The sequence below is a fragment of the Rhipicephalus sanguineus genome, chromosome 6 (genome assembly GCF_013339695.2).
Source record: "Rhipicephalus sanguineus isolate Rsan-2018 chromosome 6, BIME_Rsan_1.4, whole genome shotgun sequence".
In the NCBI taxonomy this organism is placed as follows: Eukaryota; Metazoa; Arthropoda; class Arachnida; order Ixodida; family Ixodidae; genus Rhipicephalus; species Rhipicephalus sanguineus.
The window spans coordinates 172565563-172586793 of NC_051181.1; the positions used below are offsets into that span (position 1 = coordinate 172565563).

General features: G+C 44.8%; 1 protein-coding gene across 1 annotated transcript; it reads right to left on the reverse strand.

The window, feature by feature from the left end:
- Nucleotides 1-17062: 17062 nt before the first annotated feature.
- Nucleotides 17063-20597, reverse strand: LOC119397052 (uncharacterized). Its single transcript, XM_037664487.2, has 2 exons — nucleotides 20469-20597; nucleotides 17063-19405 (listed from the first exon to the last, which is right to left on the reverse strand). The coding sequence occupies exon 2, from the start codon at nucleotides 19368-19370 to the stop codon at nucleotides 17205-17207; it is 2166 nt and encodes a 721-aa protein (XP_037520415.1). The 5' UTR covers nucleotides 19371-19405; nucleotides 20469-20597; the 3' UTR covers nucleotides 17063-17204.
- Between the last annotated feature and the right edge of the window lie 634 nt (nucleotides 20598-21231).

Below are 21231 nucleotides of genomic sequence, written 5' to 3' on the forward strand. Positions count from 1 at the left end.
TCATTGCAATCACCGCTGTCGGGCTCCCAAAAGCTGTCGAAGCTCACTGCAGTGGCAAATGAAAAAGAACCACATGTCCTGCATGGTTTCCTACTTGTCATTCGGGCTGGCCATCACAGGAAAATATTAGCAACTGTCTTAAAATGGGTGAAATTCAGTGAAAACAGCTATCAATGGCACAAAATATACTTCATACCAGTAAGCACTCATAAAGTGAGAACAGCTAAGATGCAAGCATTTATGACAAGAGAAATCAACAAGATAGGAGACATGGTGAGAAAAAAATTTCCACACTCCATTAACAGTTGTCCTTGCCTTATTAACAGAAACAACATGCTTCCTTGTTAAGAGGGTACAGATATATGTGGCTTTGTTGGTAGGTCGGTAGCTGCAATTTGAAAAAAAACTACATTTTCTATTTGTGTGAATGTACAAAAAATGCTGAAAGTACATGGTAAACCATTCATGTGTGTCACTTTGTGAGCCATTAAAGCAGCATATATATACACTCTTGCGAGAGAGCATCACAAAAGCAAAGGTCAAGGGATGAAGCAACACAACAGTCAAAGGTCACAGGTTCTCAGTCAAGAAACAAACCAAACAACACAAGTGACATTCCCATTTCTGTTGTTTTGATGTTAAGTACAAGAGCAACACATGAAAAAAAACTAATTTCAGTATAACAAACGAGCAAGAATTGGCAGCTACAAATGTTGTTGATTGTGTGCATCTGCTATAATCTGCAAATGGCAGTTGTAGGTAGAAGAAAGTGCAGTAGCAATTGAAGGGGTGCATTCGTGGAATGGTGAAAGTTACAGTACTGGGCTGAACTGAACCAAATTGAGTATCCCATGCCTATAGAAGTGTGTTACCCATCTTGAAGTTAAATGCACCATCTAATCTAATGATGGTGCATTTAACTTCACACATTTTGCATTAAGCCAGTTATAAAGTCTCAGGACAAAGGAAAGCTTGTCCTAAAAAGGTGCACCTTTACCAACCACCAACTGTAGAAACTAAGTTGCAGGTGCATTCACACCACTGATACACCCGTGCAACAACATGAATGAAAGCAGTCATGCTGCTTCTCAAAACATTTCGCTTCTACCCCGCCACGGTGGTCTAGTGGTTATGGCACTCGACTGCTGACCCGAAGGTCGCGGGATCGAATCCCGGCCGCGGCGGCTGCATTTTCGATGGAGGCGAAAATGTTCGAGGCCCGTGTACTTAGATTTAGGTGCACGTTAAAGAACCCCAGGTGGTCGAAATTTCCGGAGCCCTCCACTACGGCGTCTCTCATAATCATATGGTGGTTTTGGGACGTTAAACCCCAGATATTATTATTATTATTAAAACATTTCGCTTCTCTTTATCTACTCACCATGTGGACGTATCCTTGTCATTGTATGTCCAAATATTTAACACTAGCAATGTGATGTAACCAGCAGTTGCAATTATTTCTTATTACCACCTGGCGTCTAAGGATCCTGCTCGGCTCTTTTTTTTTATAGAAGCATGGACACTTTCATTACTTTGTGTGCACGTGCCCTAGATTTTTAGCATCAACTATATTAAAACTCAATCACATGCACGAGCAGAATAGCTATTGCAAGTAATACCGGTGACATGCAGACACTTTTGATTGCAAACGAGGTTGACCCGGACTGGATTTCTTGATCGCGATCATCAATCATTGCTGATGCACGGTCCAGACTAATCCAGATCGAGTTTGTCGCAGACGTCAGTCAAATCGCGATCTGGGAGCCAGATATCGATGCGCAGATCGCTGATCGCAGTTAAAAGTGACCGTGTAAGTACACCTGATCTGGATCGAGCCCAATCCCGATCGGTCGTGATCGCTATCAATTGCCCGTGTGACACCGGTATAACGATCAGCGAAGTGCTTTCGTTCATGCCAATTTCCTAAAATGTGCAATATTCTCACCTACACTGATAATCAATACTACATAATGGCAAAGAAAACGCATCTCGAGGCGTTCGACGGGATTAAAGGCAAGGAAGGACAGTAAGTGACAGCGCGACAGGGCTACATGGGATCATACACACCCGGCGGCAGAGCATGGACGCGCCCAACATCAACAACAAACCTCGCACGCCAACCTGGCCAACCCGCAAATGACAAGCGACAAACTCTCCTAGGGATAAAAATAGCATTGCACGTGTTCCTAGGTGGTGCCCAGACATAGGGAGTAGAGGTGTGCACGGGCTCCGGGTAGCCCGAAAGCCCGAGCCCGACCCGGCCCGCGGGCCGGGCTCAGGCGGGCCGACGTATTTTCACCTCGGGCCCGGGCCGGGCTCGGGCCGGGCTCGGGCTACTTGGAGTTTTAGCGGGCCGGGCTCGGGCCCGGCGCAAAGCCCGACTCAAGCCCGAAATATAGAGAATGAGCGGGAATTGTTTTCCAGCACGCATACAGCGCCTTTTCCGCGACCGCCCTTTGCCGCTTTTCCTTTCCATTCGCTACTTTAAACTAAAGGGGAGCAGGTAAAGCACTGCCTCTGTTGCACTCCGACAAACAGAGAAGTAACACCACCTGAGCTAGTGACGGCGCCACGCGACTGTTCGTGTTAGATTTAAGGCCAAACCCCATATGAGTGAAAATGCACGCGACAGCGACGAGCGACCCGACGTAGATCACCTTCGTGCAAGCTGACGCTCGCATGGGCATACGCCACACACGTGACGGCTTTGGCGAGCGAACTCCATTGTTGCTGGCATGAGGCCGTCTACTTGTACAGCAAAAGTGCCGCGCTGTCGCATGTATGCAATGCAAATAAAATTCCCAAGCTTGCCAGGCTCGCAAAAAGATATTAGCAATTCCGGCGACGAGTGCAAGCAGCGAACGTAACTTCAGTTCGGCGGGCTACATAATGCAAAAGCGCCGCACGTCGTTGAAGCCGGAATCGTTGAACTGCTTGCTGTTTTTGCACGACAATTTGTAATCTGTGTAATAGAGACTGTTCGTCGTGTGTCGTTTGATCATATTCGATATGCTCAATAAAATGCCAAATTACCGGAAAACGATGTTTTGTTTTCGCAGCGAACCTTCAAAAAGCCGGGCCGGGCCGGGCCGGGCCCGGGTTTGTGTTTTCGTACGTCGGGCCGGGCCGGGCGGGCTCGCAGCCCTTTGCCGTCGGGCTCGGGCGGGCCTTCGACAAAGTCAGCGGGCCCGGGCCGGGCTCGGGCTCGGAAATACGGCCCGTGCACAGCTCTAATAGGGAGATCTTCATGAAGCAAACGGGGAAAAAGTCCCCAGCTCCAAGTTACCCGGATGGATTCTGTGAGAAAAGAAACGTTCGTCCATGGGAATGATGGGAAGTACAGGCTTCAGATTGGATTTCGTTAGCTAGTGAACTGTCTACGGATCTTTTTCTACAGTTTCAGTTTCGTTCTTTGCGAGGCGTGGGCAGTGGAGTGCGTTGCTAAGCCCTCAAGCAGTGCCTTTGTTGTTCAAAGAGGCTGAAGACAGCTAGGTTTCTTGGTTTGATGCACCCGTTGCAGCTTTACAGGTTGTATTTGACAGTTTTATCATAGCATCGTGCACTCACCGCTGCGCATGTATGTAGCGTCCCATGCCAGTGCAGGAAATTGCATAAAGTTCACATTTTGTAATAAGCGCTACTTGTCAAAACTCTTTCAAATCGACTGCAAAACGACGGCGAAGCTAAGTACCCAGGTGAAAATATTGCAACTGGAAACAACTGGCCCCAACTGGGACCAGTTCAACTGGTTTATGGTCAAATTCCCAGTTGGGACCCACTGGGACCGAATTTCCAACTGGGACCCACTGGCAACTGGTCCCAACTGGGAATTTGACCATAAACCACTTGACCTGGTCCCAGTTGGCACCCACTGACAACTGGTCCCCACTGGGAATCCTGCCATAAACCACTTGATCTGGTCCCAGTTATTTCCAGTTGCAATTGGGACCAGTTGGCAGTGGGTCCCAGCGGGGGCCAGTGGCTCTTACTGAGATCTCAATAAGAGCCAGTTGCCCGTTGCAAATGGTGTCCCATTAGGAACTACTGTCTGAAGCTGGCCCCATTAAAAATTAAACCTGATGTGGCTATTTAATTCCTGGGGCTCCAGTGCAAGATAAAAAAACCAACCTTGGATACTCCATCAAGTGTTTATTTTACAAACATTACACAGCACTCAAATATTTTAGTGTTTGGCAGCAATCCTGAATTTTTTCCGTGAGATTCGTGTTCCCGTGACCAATGGGAGAGCGTTGCTGCAAAATAAGAGGTAACATATGTTACATGCATGTATCAGAATAGCCATATCAATTTAATATACACAGCAAACCAGCCTTCTAAAAATTCACACTACGAACACTATTCCAGAGATCATGCCGGATGTAATCAGATTTATTTAAGTCGCTTACCTCAGCGGCAAGAACATAACTACGGGTAGTAAGGCGATCGAAAGCATCTTTGTTTCCACTCGAATGTATGTACCTACAGGTGCAACAGGTTCGGGAATATCCCTTTGCAGTGCAAAACATGGGCTCCTTTGCGCTTTCTTTAAAAGTCGCGGACGGAGCTACAAATTTGCACGAGTATACTTTATATTATTTAGCATGCTGTTCAAAATACAAGTATTGCACGGCACTCGTTTTCTGTGATGCTCCCAAACAAATGGCAGAAAATTAGCAAGCAGTCCGCACAAACCCCTAAACAAACATATTACAGAGCAGTGCCGAAAGAACGTTGTTTACAATGCGGCGTTCCATCGTCTGAACACTCAAAACACTTTGCATTGCATCATATCTAGATATTCTCTAGGATATTGAACAACTAGCACTCGAAGCATAAGTGATATATAGTTACCTTCAAACGGCTGCATCGCCGACAAGGCGCAGGCTTGCACAGCATTCCGCACACAATGGATCCACATATCCGTTGTCACAGGAAAAAACACTTGTCCGGCGTTCACCCATAAAGACTTCCAGAGATGAAACTGTCGAACACTAAATCAACAAAATCTAAATTACGCACGCCATGACTGCACGTTGCTTTTGAAAAACAGCACAACTAAACACCGCTTCCACGGACCACCACCACAGACCACTTCCACCACTCGGCAGCTAGCCCTCGTACACATGTGGTGTACGAAACTAGCATGGCTGTGTTTCTAAATTTTCTGCCTTTATTATCGAGCTTCTTTCTTCCATTAAACAGTGCGGAATTGGCAGGAAATAATTCTTTTCAGTTTATTTTATGTGTAATCTTTATGTTTCATTACTTTACTGCTTCATTTGTTTGAGTGTATGAGATACGAAACTGATGTGACGGCTGTCGAGGTAGTTGGGGAGAGAGCAGAGAGAGTGTGGCGTGCGTTTGTGGGTTTGTGTCATTTGTGTCGACAGCATGGTAGCAGCATGTCGGCGGCAGTCTCGGAAGTGGTAGCTCTCGGCTCTGCTCGATTTTTCTTTGTCGTACGAACGGAAGTAATCGCTGTGCTGCACACAAGCCAATCGAGCAGTGAGACAACGGCAATATTAACACCCCAACGTCAATCGGGCCCGCTTCGCCTGCGGGTATCCGCGATGGACGTAAAGAGATTGACAACAGGACAGCAGTACTGATGCTAAAACAAGCCGACGTTTGAGTGCACTGTGTTGCGCATTTGCGCAACGGAATAATCGACGATAATACACGATTTTAAAAAAAAACATATCAGGTCAGGTAAGACTTTATATTATTGTAATGGGGTTAAAACAACGCGAAGAGGAGGATGGCGTCTAAAACAAAAAAAAGATAATTCAGTCGCAAACCATGAGACGCTATTTTCTTATTCTCTCATCGTCCTATCATCTGTGTTCATAAGGGCCCCTTACAATACTAGGCCAGTGATCAGGTACCCTTCTGTGAGTATGACACAAAAAACGCTTGGATAAAACCCATTCGCTCAAGTCCAGCAATGCTATGTCGTATACATTCGAGTTCAGTTTTTTTTTTTTCGTTCACTGTGAAGAATCGCACAACCAGAGTAACTGGTCGCACTTCGAGTTAGCGTACAATTGGGACCATTTGCTTCCAATATAACTGGATATGGTTTCCAACTGGGACTAGCTGCCTCCAGTTAGCTGGTCATGGTTCCCGTTGATGGCCAGTTGAGTTGTAACTGGGACCAGCTGCTAACTGGAACCAGTTGCACTTGGAATCAACTGGAACCAGTTGAGTTGTATCTGGGACCAGCTGCTAACTGGAACCTGTTGCAACTGGAATCAACTGGGACCATTTGATCCCAGTTAACACCAGTTGAAACCAGTTGGATTCCCAGTAACACATTTTCACCTGGGTAGACACATCGTCAAGCTCCTCTGACTCGACTTCACAACAAAACGAGAGACGCGTTGGGGACAGGCCACTTGGACAGACGCATCTGGCATCGCAGCAGATGATACGTTAAGTATTTCTCACTGAATATGGCACTGTTATTTCCATAAATAGATAATGCGTACTTTAGAGGAAAAGGCTAGCGCATTTGTTTTAAGTGTTGTAAAGAAAATTCATTATTTTGTGATGCCAAATCTGGAATACAGTTGCAGAGCAATGCATACCCTGGTGGTTTAATTTGTCCAGGTTTCACTTCCCTCTCACATACAAAAGAATGAAGCAAATTTTCATTCGAAATAACTTCATATCACTTTGTTTTACACTCGGCAAGCAAGCGTCGCAAATCTCAAGAACCTAATCCATCCGAAGCAAATCCGAAGCCTGTACTTCCCATCATTCCCATGGCTATAGTGCCTAGTATAGGCTGTGTTCCAATTCTGGACAGCATCGTAGACAGTCTACGCTGACAGCTTAGAAGACAGCAGCGAGCCCATGTTGTCCGAAAAATGGAACGGGTCTAGAAGACGTCTGCGCGACGTGACGCCACCTCGCGTCGACAAGAAAAAGCTAAGAAAAACAAACGTAACAGTTATTTTTTTACCTTTTTTCGTGTTCAAATCTATCAAAAATTGAACGTAGCTCACATTGAGCGCCTCGAAAAGTGTCTGCTGGTGTGCAGACGACCATACCGGCGACATCAGAGCTATCCGAGCAGTTCGGTGAGCCGCCATTTTGCTTGGACAGCAAAGTAGCCTGCATCGAATTTGTCTCAGTAGGCGTCTTTTCGAAGCTGTCTATTTTGCTGGCTACGTGAGAATTGGACTGGGACTTAAGATGGCCGCTGTCCACTTAGCTGTCTATTTAGCTGTCTACGGTGAGTATTGGAACACACCCATATTCTAGGCACTATACCATGGTGGTTGAAGCGCCGCTCAAGGAGTCCGCGTAGACGCTAGCGCCAGATTCCCCTCTAGGTATTATTGTGAGAAACTGTAAAATTAAAAAAACGGCTCTGAGTGCCCATGAAAGGGCAAAGACGAAATAAGGAGTGATTTATAAAAATTCAAAGGGAAGCGCTTTACTGTTTGAAGCAAGGTAAGGCTACCTGAGAACTCATAGTTATAAAGCGCGATTCAAGACTGAAAAACATAGCGTGCAAACGGACGGGATGAAGAAAAGTGATACATTTAAGGCGGCAAGTTGGGCTAGTTGGTAACGTGAATAATAGGACATATTTACTAGTGAAAAAAGGACGTGGACGAGAAGAAGGAATACAGGACAATGCTAGACTTCAACTAAACTTTATTACACATAACATTCAGGTATATATAGACAACTTGGCGAGCGGATGCGCGCAAAGATCCTGTTAATACCGAAAAATTAATCAACATAGAATAGTTATCAGTTTCTTTCCAGATAGCCAAGTTCCTTGTCAGAGAGAACCAAAGAGGGACTGCTGACACAAGCGTCAGCTTCTTTTTTAATGACCAAAGCTTCAAAAATCTCCCTCTCCCCCTGCGTTGCGAAGCTGCACAGCACTGACGTTTTTTCATAGTATGGAGAGCATGAACATCTCCTGCAATGGTCGGCAAGGTGTCCACCACCGGCCAACGCCTTCACTGCCGCTCGGTGCTCCCGCAGCCTTACGTTAATGCAACGGCCGGTTTGGCCTACATAACACCGGCCACAAGAAAAGTGACAACATACCTTTGTTGTCACTTTTCTTCGTCCGGTCGGTTCGTGCACTATGTTTTTCCAGTAGCGAGATTCAGTAAATTTCCCAAGCAACCACAGATATCCCTCAGGAATACAATATATATCCGTTTCGGCTGTAATGGATACCCAGTGGAGATCCGTAAATCTCCACTGAAGTTCAATCGGAGGTGCAACAGATGTTGAAAAAAACATTTTTGCAGATTCACCAGATATCCAGAATGGGATCCTGTCGTGGACATATTATGGACCTTATATGTATGTTGTGCCTGAATGTACCGTGCTCACAGATTGAAACACGGCAGACATATTAAAGGGACACTAAAGGCAAATATTAAGTCGACGTTGATTGTTGAAATAGCGGTCCAGAAACCTCGTAGTGCTGCTTTTGTGCCAAGGAAGTGCTTATTTTGAAATAAAATCACGTTTTTAGTGGTCCGCATCGCGTTAGCGCGCTTCAAATCTCCCGCCTGAAAATACGACTTTCATACGTCACTGCTGCTGTGCCCAACGTTGCCCGCTTTTACTGCGCGGCCGCCGACACTAGCAGCAGCCGAGCGGAAGTAGCGGGACCCACAGTAGCAACAACGGCACTGCGGCAAAGACTTGCTCGGATGGCACATTCAAAGCCTTCACCAAGTTGTGGTTGGTCTCGTAATCCTCAGTACGAAAGGCCAGCGAGCACACACGCAGAGGATTTGACTGTTTAGCACACTGGCGCAATGGCATGACACTAAGCCACTTCGAGCGTAAGGGTTCATTCCGTGGCACCCAGTGAAAAGACACACCGGTTTCCTTGCTGCAGCACTGGCGTTGTGCACCATTCGGGCATCCGGCAATATCACACGCATGCGACATTTTGTCGAACTTTCTGTCAGAGCGACTTTCACGAGCGCGCAAAACACGCACGACAGTACGCGATCCCGAAACTACCACTGAGACGGGCGAGGCACAGTTCGGCGAAAACGGAACCTTTGAACCACGCGCGCCGTTCCCCATGGCAACGCCACGGAGGTTTTGTTTTCCATGGATCAAGCGGAAACGAACAAACAGCCTTTTATTACGTCTTTTGATGCTCGGAATGTTCTTTTTTTACTGCTGCTAGTTTGATTACTAGTGATTTATTGTAGGCCGACTTCCATACGTCATCAGGATCACTTCGAAAATGTCCCACTCGTGGCGCTCATCATGTGATACATTTAGCTTAATTTCTCGGTAAGTAGGGCACTGCTGTTGATAATATTGCCGTCTTAGAAGTTGCCATACATTGTGCTTTCACTCTGACATAAATTGTTATTTGCCTTTAGTGTCCCTTTAACACAAGCACAAAGTAACGCACAAATAAGTAAGAGACACGTACACAGGAAGGGCATCTACGCGTCTGTTCCTTACTCGAGCATTCCTGCATTCTGTGTTTGTCTGTGCCTTACTCGAGCATTCCGTGCACAAGAAGGGCAAGGAGCCCCCCCCCCTCCCGCAATTCACCTAAGAGGGGAGGCGCAAAGTCTGTGCCATACATTCATAATTTGACTTAATAGGGTGCAGGGTGCTGCAATGAACTCATGCCCCCTCCCCCCTTGAATGGGAACCCTGCGTAGCACGGTGTTAAGACAGCTGATAAAGTATGTTCTTCCAGATAACACAGAGTACTCTAGAGATCTTAATTCAACTATACAAATTAAATTTTTTATTCTAATTATAGACCAGAAAAGCACAGGCATTGTGTGTAAACGCAGTGACATTTTCATAGGTCTTGAGTAATGTTGTGCAGGGTTTTTAAATGAAGCAGAAGGCCAGCAGAAGATGCATATACTAGTTCTTATTTCAGTCATTTGGGCTGCCAGTTACACAACTAAACTGTTTACTGGAAATTAGTTCATATAATATAACAATCAAGCAAACCAGTCAATATTATATTTCGAATATTTTATTGTACATACGTGGTACCTCAGTGATGTTTCTGGGTTCTAAACCTAGTAAGTAATTTTCTGGTTATGACCTGTGACAATGCGCATTGCCATGTTTAAGAAAGCGGCTGTTTCAGCTTATGTAGTGAATACTTGTTCATTTGTGGACTCCTTCATAAAGGCATACATGAATATTCTTTGAACATCCATAATCGATTATAACTTGTATGTATGTCACAACTCCAAAAATGGATATCCACTATGGTATCTCTAATGTACATCCACTGAATGTCCCATACTGGCACTAGACATTGGGCTCTTGCATGGATACTGAGTGGATATCCGTGGTTGCTTGGGAAGAAGAGAATGCACATGCTGTGGGGAAGCTAAGGAAACAACGGAGCGTGAAAAAGGACAGAAATATCTGCTCGGGTGTTATGTTTGTGCACAAGCCTTGGGTTTTAGGGACAACAATGGAAAGGTACACTTTTATTTCATCCAGGGGCTTTAGATGTATTGATCCCACCCGCCGAAACTTTCTGCACCTAACATGGTTTTGCACTGCCTCCGCCATCAGCCCACCTTTGACCAAGCTATGACGTCATCATGTGATGCCACGTCACGTGGCGTCATGATGATACCATAATAACTCCACAAATTTTGGCGATTTGTGGCATCATCACGTGATGATGACATCATATGGTGACATCATTAACGATGATGACTTTTTGCATCACTCGTGCTGTCCCCGAAGCCGCCGCCACCAGTCAGTCTTCGCTTTTGATGAGGCATGTAAGGCTTTTGCCTTAAAGGTAAGAGACAATGAGAGAATCAGTGGCAAAAAAGTAGGGAGAAAAGACAAAAATAGTGGGAAAAATTGGGTGAACGTGATCTATTTTGAAAGAAATTATAGAAAGCTTGATGGTTTCATCACATCACATAGATTGCCATGGACAAGAATGTCGTCCATTTGTGAAAGTTGGAAAAGCTGGTGTCGCTCTGCACTATGCACATGGGCATTTTATATATCACCAGCAGTGTTGCGGAATGGGTGCCTCCATTCCATTCCAGTTCCATTCTGGGGAGTCAGAACTTGCGGCAATTCCATTCCTTTCAATTCCTTGGAATGAACAAAGTTAGCCCGTTCCCACTCTGGGAATGGCCGGGCAGTTCAATTCCATTGCTGTAATTCCTCAAAATAGGAAAGGCATCTTGACAGTTTTATCAAGTTAAGAATGAACGCCCCGTAAAGCTGATGCCATCATATGCATTAAGAACTGCAAAGGTACGCAAAACACGTTACCAAGATCGAGGGATAGTACGTTGGTGACATATCTCGCGCAGTACAACCACCCTACAAATTCCCATAGGTGCAGTTCTCCCACTACCTATAGTATTTACATGGTCAGCATGTTTGAACGAATGGTGATGTTTTAATATTGTTTAAGCTTAAATGTGTTAATTCTAAAATGACGACACGGCGCATTCTTATGCTCACAAAAGTAGTGTTCAAGAAGACTAAGCAGTCTTGCCACGCGCCTTGAGTGGTCGTGAATATGGAGAAAACTAACATTCGGTTAATGGACATAATTGTAGTAGGCGCATTGCTTATCAATGTACCGTGTTTCTAGTCAGCCAAGCCATTTTAAATATACTGCTTTTTATTGTTAAATTCGAGGCTCTGACTTACTAATGTTTGAAGTTTGAAAAACAGCGCGTAGACGAAAACGTGCTCTATTTTCGGAAGAAGACTTAATTCCATTCCCATTCCATGCAAAAGGCGCTTAATGCCATTTCCATTCCATTCCTCCAAGTGTTGTCCCCATTCCATCGCATTCCATTCCGGGGTCGCGAAAATGTGGAATGATTCCGGATCATTCCAATTCCGGAGTGGCAACTCCGCAACACTGATCACTAGCAGAGCATTCCTGGTGATGGACAATTGTAAAGTGACACAGACAGCCATGCACACCACACCTTTCACCTACTTCGCAAGACCACAAAGATGTTTTGTGTAAGTGTGCATGATGTGGGAGGATGATTTTTAATGGCATCCTATTTCAAACAGGATGAATAGTCTCCTAGTATCTAATCAAGGCAGGGTGCTTAACCAGCTGCGACCTGGACTGCATTATTATAATGTATGTCTGAAGCTGTATACGGAAAAAGCGGCGAAAATGCTACTAAACAGTACACATTTACATATTATAGTATTTATGTTTTCTCCACTTTGCCCTGCTCTGTGTGTTACTTCACTCACACATTATGACGATTAGTCGCAAAGCCACAAAACTTCCGATATTGCTGAACTGGGAGTCTTCCTATATTTATCAGTGTAAGTACGTCTGTTAATTCATAGCTTAAATTAATGTGTGTTATGGTTGAGTAACTGGTTCTCATGCTGTTGTGTCCTTCTTCCCTGCTTCTCTTTCAGCAATCCTCTGACCGGCTTTTACTGATCTCTATTACAAACATGTTCACCTTTCCTGTGCTGTCTCTAAATGCAGGGCTTCATGTAGGCTAGTTCCCAAACATACACCCATCTTCACATTCAATTGAAACAGGCCTTGTCATTCCCGCAGCAACTACACACAGTCACTCCTTTGCTGAATATTGCTTTGTAATCATAGGTTGTAAGGTGTCGCTTCATACAGTAAAGTGCTTCCCTTTGAATTATAAAAGGCATCCCTCTTGATTTTGTCCGACTATAAAGTTGTTTCATCACTGCTATTCAATAAATCTACGCTTATCTGACCTTGCACATAACACACTTTGTTGCCTCATCGCTTGCTCTGCTGGCTGCATACTTGCTGGTGAGTCTCTTAGTTCTCTTGCATCATTGTTAGTCGACAGTCTTCCTGTGCAAATACTCTCGCTGCACATCTACTGTCATTCATCTTCCTGGGTCTCTCTTGGAACCTAACTTTGCCCGGTGCTTCTCTTACTTCCAATCCTACCCAACAGCCTTATTTGTCATCTTCCTTTCAGCACTCAATGCAAGGCATCCCACAGTCCTTTGATTATGTCCAGTCTGAAGTGCACCTCTCGCTTGAAGTACACCACAGAATTTCCATATGCAATACATGCAGTAACTGCAATGATCTCCCATCTTCTGTGTGAGTGTCCCCATTTCAGTGCGCCAAGACAAGAACTTTTGTATGCACTAGATAAACTTGATAATTGCCCTTTGTCGGAACAAAGGGTTCTGGGACCTTGGCCGAGTCCGTCGTCAGCACAGAAGGCTTTGAAAGCATTACTGCACTTCTTGCGGACAACTAGTCTTAGACGCAAGGCAGTGTTGTATTCTCCTTACCTTTTTTTTTCCTTTTCTTGCTCACCTTTTGTTTTTGTAACACATCTCTTCCATCATCTTTTATCCCCTTTACCCCTTCCCCAGCACAGGGCAGCCAGCTGGTCTGAGAACTGGCCAACCTCCCCGTCTTTCCGCTTGTTTCTTCCTTCCATATGCAAGTCGTGGAACAATCACATCTGTCCACAGACCTTGAATCACCTCCTACCTGTTGTAACCACACAATGCTCTGTGCTTTATTATTGCAGCATTCCCCTTTCCCTCTACTGTCGTGACTTTTTCCTGTACTTCCATGAATCTATTCCCCTCATTTACTCACACTCCAAGGTACGTGCGTTATGCTAGGCTACCCTGTTACAACTATTTTCTGGCCCTATATTAAATACGATCTGATAATTGCTGTCACACAAGATCCTCAATCGACGCTTTGTTACACTAAATTTAAATTTGTGAGCTTCACTGTCCTGCCTGCGTATATCAGCCAAACGCCGTATAGTATTCCCTTGGCTGTCAGCAAATAATGCAGTATTGCCAGCATAAAACAAACCTGATTCATGTTGCTCTATTGCCACACCTGCATCATTGTACAACAGATTGGAACCAATGTTTCCTTGGCTTTAGGGTGAGAGGGCGAAACCACCGATGCTGGACTGAACCCCGCCACGATATGCATATCAAGTTAGAAAGGACGGTTTTAAAACATGGCAGTCTGGAGATTACATTTAAGCTGCATGTAAAAAATGATGGGACATTTCCAATTACAGGAAATTATAAAAATTGCATATAAAGTAGTTCAACAATGGTGTTTAGACCTAGCAGAAGACGCAGCCTCTCGCAGGCTGTTGGAGAAACTGGACAAACTCGCTGTGCATTCATTCATGCCTCTCTGTGCACATTGTCCAAGTTTGGAGTAAACCTCCGCGCTGTTGAAGAGAAATCTCTACCACATGACTTGGCACAAGCAGTCCAATGCAAGACAGCAGCCATCGGAAGATCCGTGGGAGACTCTGCTGAGAAGCCAGGATTCCGAGGACCAGCTATTGTAAAGGGTCAAGCTGTCAGCTAGAGCCATAATTTTCTGGAACGAGGAACTTAGGGCCTGGCTGCCACAATAAAGTTAATTCTTTTCACCACCGCCAAGGTATGTATAGGCATCCAATTGATTGGACACAACTGCTGCCTTCAGATGCTAAGGTAACTGTATACGGAATGATAAATGGTGCTTACTATTCCATTTCTTTACACAAGACCAGGGTGTCGGAACGAAATGTTTTTCGTTTCGGTTTTAGTTTCGTTCCACCGCAAAAAGTTCCATTTCGTTTATGTTCTGGAACGAAAAAAAATAATGTTCCGTAACGGTTCGTAACGGTATTTTTATGCAAAAATTTGAAGCTAAGGTAATCAATAAATACATTGGATTTGTGATGTAGTTACTTGCCCTCCTCTTAGGAAAGTGGGACAAGGGTAAAACACGTTCTGCAGAGGAGCGGAAGTAACTGTACCACGAATTCTTACCAACTAGCACAAACCATTAGTAATTTCAGTCATAGTATTTATTTTCGCAAAAGACAAATACGACTTTCTTTTAGTAGGCTCAATGCTTTGTGTCAAGGGAGTGAGCACGATCTCAGAATCAGCACGTCATCGAGTGTATTCTCTGATGTCCGGTACCGTTGTTCTGATAACAGGATCACCAGGCCTGCGCGGAACACGCAGCACAGTCACAGAGAAAACTGGAAGAGCGGACTTTGTAGAGCCGGTTGTAAAGTCTCTTGGGGCAACTAATGCAAGCTACCCATTACGCGATAAATCATCGTAATTTTTCTGAAGTAGCGAAGTTCCCACTATATAATTTTTCATCATTTTTCGGAAAATCGTAGTACCCGCTACACATACATAAGGCATGCGCGCTTTGTGCTGTGGCTGATGATAATGAAGAATTATGGCTGAGCACTTCTATATCTAAAACCCTCTAGATCTGCTGGTATTAGTTGGAACAATGCACCGCTAGGCCACCTTGTGCCTTTTCATCAAATACGGAACACTGGGCCACACTGCTCGTCAGCACTGACGCTTGTCAAGCGCGCCTCGCAACCATGGATGGGGTGACGAGAACTTTGTGTTCGCCTGTGCGCAGGTGTGCAGTGTCTTCCTTGTTGCAAAGGTTATTTACGTGTGTCAGGCACTGAACTGCTCGTGAGAAAAAGATCAGGCTATGCATAGAGTATTCGCCACTTTCGTGGGGGGGGGTATCAATGCAAACCAATGCGCCGGGGTAGTTTGTTTCTCCCTTCAGTATCTGCTGCAATAATGCATTTGTTTGTACACTAACTTATGCCTCGGTTTGTAGTAGGCGGGTTGCTTATAAATGTACCGTGCTTGTAATCAGCCAAGACATTTAAGAAATACCGTTTTATTGTTAAATTCGAGGCTCTGACTTACTAATGTTTGAAGTTTGAAAAACAGCAGGTAGACGAAAACGTGCTCAATTTTCGGAAAAGGACGTAATTCCAATACTATTCCATTCCGTGCAAAAGGCGCTTAATTCCGTTTTCATTCCATTTCTCCAAGCGTTGTCCCCATTCCATTCCGGGGTCGCGAAAATGTGGAATGATTTCGGAGTCATTCCAATTCTGGAGTGCCAACTCCGCAACACTGGTGGGAAGCATTAAACCACACTTTGCGCTATTACCATTGTGTGATAACTGGTTGTTATTTACTCTTCTGTCACGCTATATTACGTATGTTAACACTATTCCTTCCCCGACATGACCCCTGTATCGAGTATTTTTGCGAAGGAGTTACAAGCACTAGCGTGGCACTGTGGTGGAAGACCCGACTGCCACGCAGAAGGCACGGGTTAAAATCCCATCCGATCCTAGAAATTCGTATGTCATTCAATTTTTTTCCTTTTTTCACGCGATAACGGTCACGGACACCGGAAGCGGCGGACAACTATGGCGCCGAAATCAGCTGTTGTGATCTCATAACAGCTTTCGCTGTAACAAACTTAAGCGCCGACAATGCCCTCTCCGCTTTGGCCTGCATGACAGGCGCGCAAAAGTCCACTTGCGTTAATATAAACATCTCTGGTTGCCACTGTTTTCGTTTTTCGCACAATATCAACATATCTTTGCTTTGGAATTCCTGCCTGAGGTACGCGCTAATACTGTACCCTGAGATATGCTCACACTGGACGAGCTGAGTTGCTCCGGGTTGCGAAGTTTTCTCGTGAACCGAAAAACGATTGAAAAAATTTCGGTTTCACTCCGAAACGAAATAATTTATGAAGTTTCGGTTACGTTTTCGTTCCAGTCAAAAATATCGTTTTTTTTTCGTTTTTCATTTTCGGTTTTCGTTCCGTTCCGACACCCTGCACAAGACACTCAGAGATGCTTCTATATCAAGAAGCCATGATGTTATTGCTTCAATTTATTCATGTATTTGCACACTAACCTGTTTGGAAAGCTTGTGCACTGAGGCTAGCAATATTAAAAGCCCCAAAAAATGTGCATCATTGTATTATTTTGGAAAAATGAGAATGTATGTTCTGCATACCTTATTTTTCTTACTGTAAGCAAACTCTGTATTGGTTCCTAAATTTTCTTTGAAAGCCTTGGTTGGTTTGTCTGTCATTGTGCATGCTGTGCAGTTTGAAAAAAAAAAAAGAAGTAAAAGAGTGTCAATATTTCCTCCTCCTAAACTAAACTTACAAGTTGTGTTTGTCCTACCGGAACATATTCGCAAAAAAACAAAAGAAAGAAATGATAATACACTTTTTAATGTTATACAACAGAAATCAGTTGCCCTGGCTTTTCACAAATAAATTAATGCTTTTCAGGAAAATTCAGTAGGCAATCTTGAAAAGCAGCCTATTAACAACCACAGGAAGAAAGTAAGCAATGCTGCCGCTACTTGGGGTGATAATGTATGTTCTTTCCATCAAAACTGAGTGTTCCCACACAGAAAAGCACAGCCAGGTGGATCTCATAACTACACACAGCTCCGAAACTTTTTTTCACAGCTTCATGCAGGCTTGTGAAGTTCTCTGAGTGAGTAGGATTACCTTCAAGTCGTTTCTTAATGAATTCTGACAACACGGACTCCATCTTGCTGTAGACGTAGTCCGATGAGAGATCAGGGAAATTATCGATGTCTGCATTATTTGTTGCCTCCGCATTCTTGTCAGTCATTATTATCAGTTGTTTGCTGCATTCTGTTGAGCTACTGGTGGTTTCAGGTAAAGTTGACAGTGACAAAATTTCTGCTTCACTGCTAGCAGGCTGTGCAATGGATGATTTCTTCTGCACTTCTGCACTGTTAGCTACCAACAATGCAGCTGGATGAGCAGAGTTGTTCAGTGCCAGACATGCAAGAGAGTTTGACCTTTTCATACATGCAGACTGTAAGCTGTCATTCTTCAACCTGGGAGCACAGTCTTCTCGACGTGAAGCATCCTGGGACAGGAGCTTTGCACTGTATGATGTGGATATTACAACAAGTGAATGGGACCTCACTAGAGGTGTAGCCACATTTTCCTTCAGTTCACCTTGGCTTCCTGGTTTTACCCACCTCTCCTGTGGTTTCATTGTCTCTGAGAGTGTTAAGCTACCACAAGTGGAAACTGGCAAGCTTGTTCTGGGTGTTTGCATATTTGGCACACAATGCTCTGTTTCTGTGGTACTTGACAAGATCGGAGCCTCTTCTGCTTGACTAAACAGCTTTGTGGAAGCTTTTTCTGGTACAGAAATGTGGTGTTTTGAACGTGAAGATTTGGATTTTTGTGAACCATTGTCTTTGGTCACTCTAGAAGCAGGAGTTCCGCAGATGGACTTGATCATGTCGATAGGTTTTGTGCAATCAATGGCACCACTGGCAAGCAGTTCTCGTCCTGAATCAAGGACTGTGTGAAGTCTATGTCGAACAGTAGATGCACAATAGGTCTTCACAGCCTTAGTAGCGTGCTCTGCACAGATACTGAAGAGATCAGGTGTCAGGTTTGGGGCATACTTTAGCAGCTGGGCAGCGTAGTAGGCTGACAGGAGTTCTGGGCCTCTTTTCGTTTCGACCTCATCACTGCCGCACTTCAATGATACGCAGTTGACTGTAGACAGGTCGAACTTGTCGGGGTGCAGATGAAACAAATCGATTAGATCAGTGCCAGGAAAAACTGCGTAAAGATAGGCTGAGCACTCCTGAGGCACAGAATGTGTGCTGCAGAGGATGTAGTTAAAGCATATTGGGTTTGATTGCACCGCACCTATATCTTTCAGCAGTTCCATGAAGTGGACAGCGAGTAAGAGTTCCTCGGTGCCACTCCATGCATCCTTCCACTTATCATACTTTTTGCGAAGCCACACTTTTTCGTAACGTTCCCATTTGAATATATTTGGGTAAGAGTTGAGTACATCATTCAGCTTTGTTCTTGCTCCATTGCTGAAGTACAGCCTGAGGTCAGGAAGCCAAGTTGCCAATCCTTCATGCTGAAGCTGCTCCATGCTGAGCCCACTTGCCCGGTTGAAAGCATTGCTTTTGTGCAAGCATTTCCTTAGGTGTGCAGCAACACAGTTTGAAGCTGCAACAGGCCACCTCAAGGATACAAAGCATCTGTCAGGTGATGTCGCATGAAAATGGCTAACGTTGAGGGTGAAAAATATGTTGAGGCTGTTGGCATACATTTTATGAAAGAACAGTCTTGCATCATCGTCCATGTACTGTATATACTTGGAGAGAATGCGTGCTGAACATGGCTGCTCCCTTGTAGCCCCTATCTTCTGCAGAAGGTCCAGAAAGAATTGGACAATATCCATGTTTTTTGGATTCATCAGAAGGCTCACTGCGTCAAAATGAGGTTGCAGACGCACCTTGTTTTTGCCGATGAAAATGAAGGTGTCTGTGTGAGCACTGAAGAAACGCACCAGTGACCCTTCGTACTTGGAATTCATGTAGTTGACCAGTGTGATTGGCACCCACTTCTCGTACTTCCTGATAGTTTCATTCCATGATACGGTAAGCACGTTACCAGCCCTCCTTGCGTGCAGAGCAAAGAACTCGACCAGACAGTGTTCAAGAGCCATCTCTTTGAGCGAATGACAATCACCATTTGGCTAGCCTGCAAAACAAAATGACATAAATGAACATCATATGTGTGTGCGTGTGTGTGTGTGTGTGTGTAGCGAGGGTCTTGCACTTTCAATGCACACACACAAATGCACATGCATATAAAGTGACCCCTTCAGAAATAAAATCCTGGTTACGCTGAATTCCGGTGAACATCACCTACTGTCGTGGTCATTATCGGCTTATTTTATGTCCTCTGCAGTACGAAGGCCTCTCCCACCGAACTCCAATTTACCCTGCCCTGCATGAGCCGATTATGTGTGTAACGTTCACTATGCAGTTGAACAGTTTTCATTTATGTTTAGTTAGATGACATATGGCGCGTGAAAAAAAGCAAAACCAGATCGCATTGTATGCCCTGTACCTTCATTACTTGTATAATTACTTAAAGCATTACCACAGAGCTAATGCATTCCGGTGAGAGGTGAGCTAGGTTGCAGTTGACAATGAAAACGTGAGAATAAATTATACCTGCCGTGGTTGTCGTTGCTAGCACGAGGGCGCTGGTTCGATTCCGGCGCAGCCACGGAGGCCTTATCTCGATGGGAGCGAGATGTAAGAACACCCGCGGTACTGAGATTTAGTTGCGTGTTGCACCCAATGTGGTGAAAATTACTCATAGGTACCCCACTACAGCGCGCCCATCATAGTATCGCATCTTTGGTGGTACACGAGGAGGATATGATTTTAATAGATTTCAGTGCTGAAGAAAATGACATATTCAATCCCAAAATGAACTCATTCTGGTAGAATACCTTACGTGCACTTCTAAGTTGGACTAGTTGGTTCATGACATAAGAACGCTGAAGCTAGCACAAACCTTCCGCCAGCCTCGCACGTTATGTGGTGTCACGTCACAGCTAGCTAGCGCACTTTCTGTCGCGATTGAGATTGATGCGGATCGGGGTCCGATACCGGACTTATTTGCGCCAGGGAGCTAATCGCCACCTAGCAATTAATTTGATCTTGATTGGGGCTCTACCGCGACCGAAAGCGCGCCCGTGTGACACCCGCATAAAATAGACGCAAGTGAACGAAATTGTTAAAATTCTCACTTCAGTGGAAGTCGATGATCTATACAGCAAGTAAATGCCGAATGCTTGCTGGTTAAAAGAGTCTGAAACATCAGTCGCAAAAATGAAATGGTCAGCCGAAACCGCACACAGCCATGAATCGGGTGATAATGGATGGCTTGACCAGAGCTTGACTGCCAACGGATTTTGCACCGAACACGCCGCGTTTAAGTTTGGCGCACACAACGCGACAACGTTTGTAGCTACGTCGTTTTTTTTTCTATAAACGACGAGGCATGTCGAACTAAATTGCGTATGCTCTTTCTTTTTCTCTCTGGCCATTGTATATTGACAAGTTTTAGTGTCAGTCGACAGGTACCGTGAGCCAAGTTTCGAATTAATACCATTAACCCATATATGCCCAGTGTCCTACATATAGGACGCTTCTTTGATACACTCTAACATCGCTTTTTCTTTAGCTGATGACTAGCGCCACCACTAGTACATCAAGCCACGGCCGGGCTAGACCGCACGCACGCGCGCGCTCGCTAGCGCGCGTGCGGTCTAACTAGGGTCCCTAGTCTAACGCCGGCCGCGTATATCCGAAACATATCCCCTAGGATGGCTGGGACGCATACTGCGCCGCTATTAGCTGGAAATGGTCACGTGACCTACGCGCGCTTTCGGCATTTTTTTTTGTTTTTGTTTGTTTTCAAGCAACATGGCGGCCAGGGTTACCAGATTGGGCTATTAATAGCCAAATTGGGCTACTTTTTGTTCGAGTTGGCGTCGAATTTTTCTCTTT

Excerpts from the sequence above, each read along its gene's own strand:
- LOC119397052 (XM_037664487.2), bottom strand. The coding sequence starts at position 19,370 with ATGGCTCTTGAACACTGTCTGGTCGAGTTCTTTGCTCTGCACGCAAGG.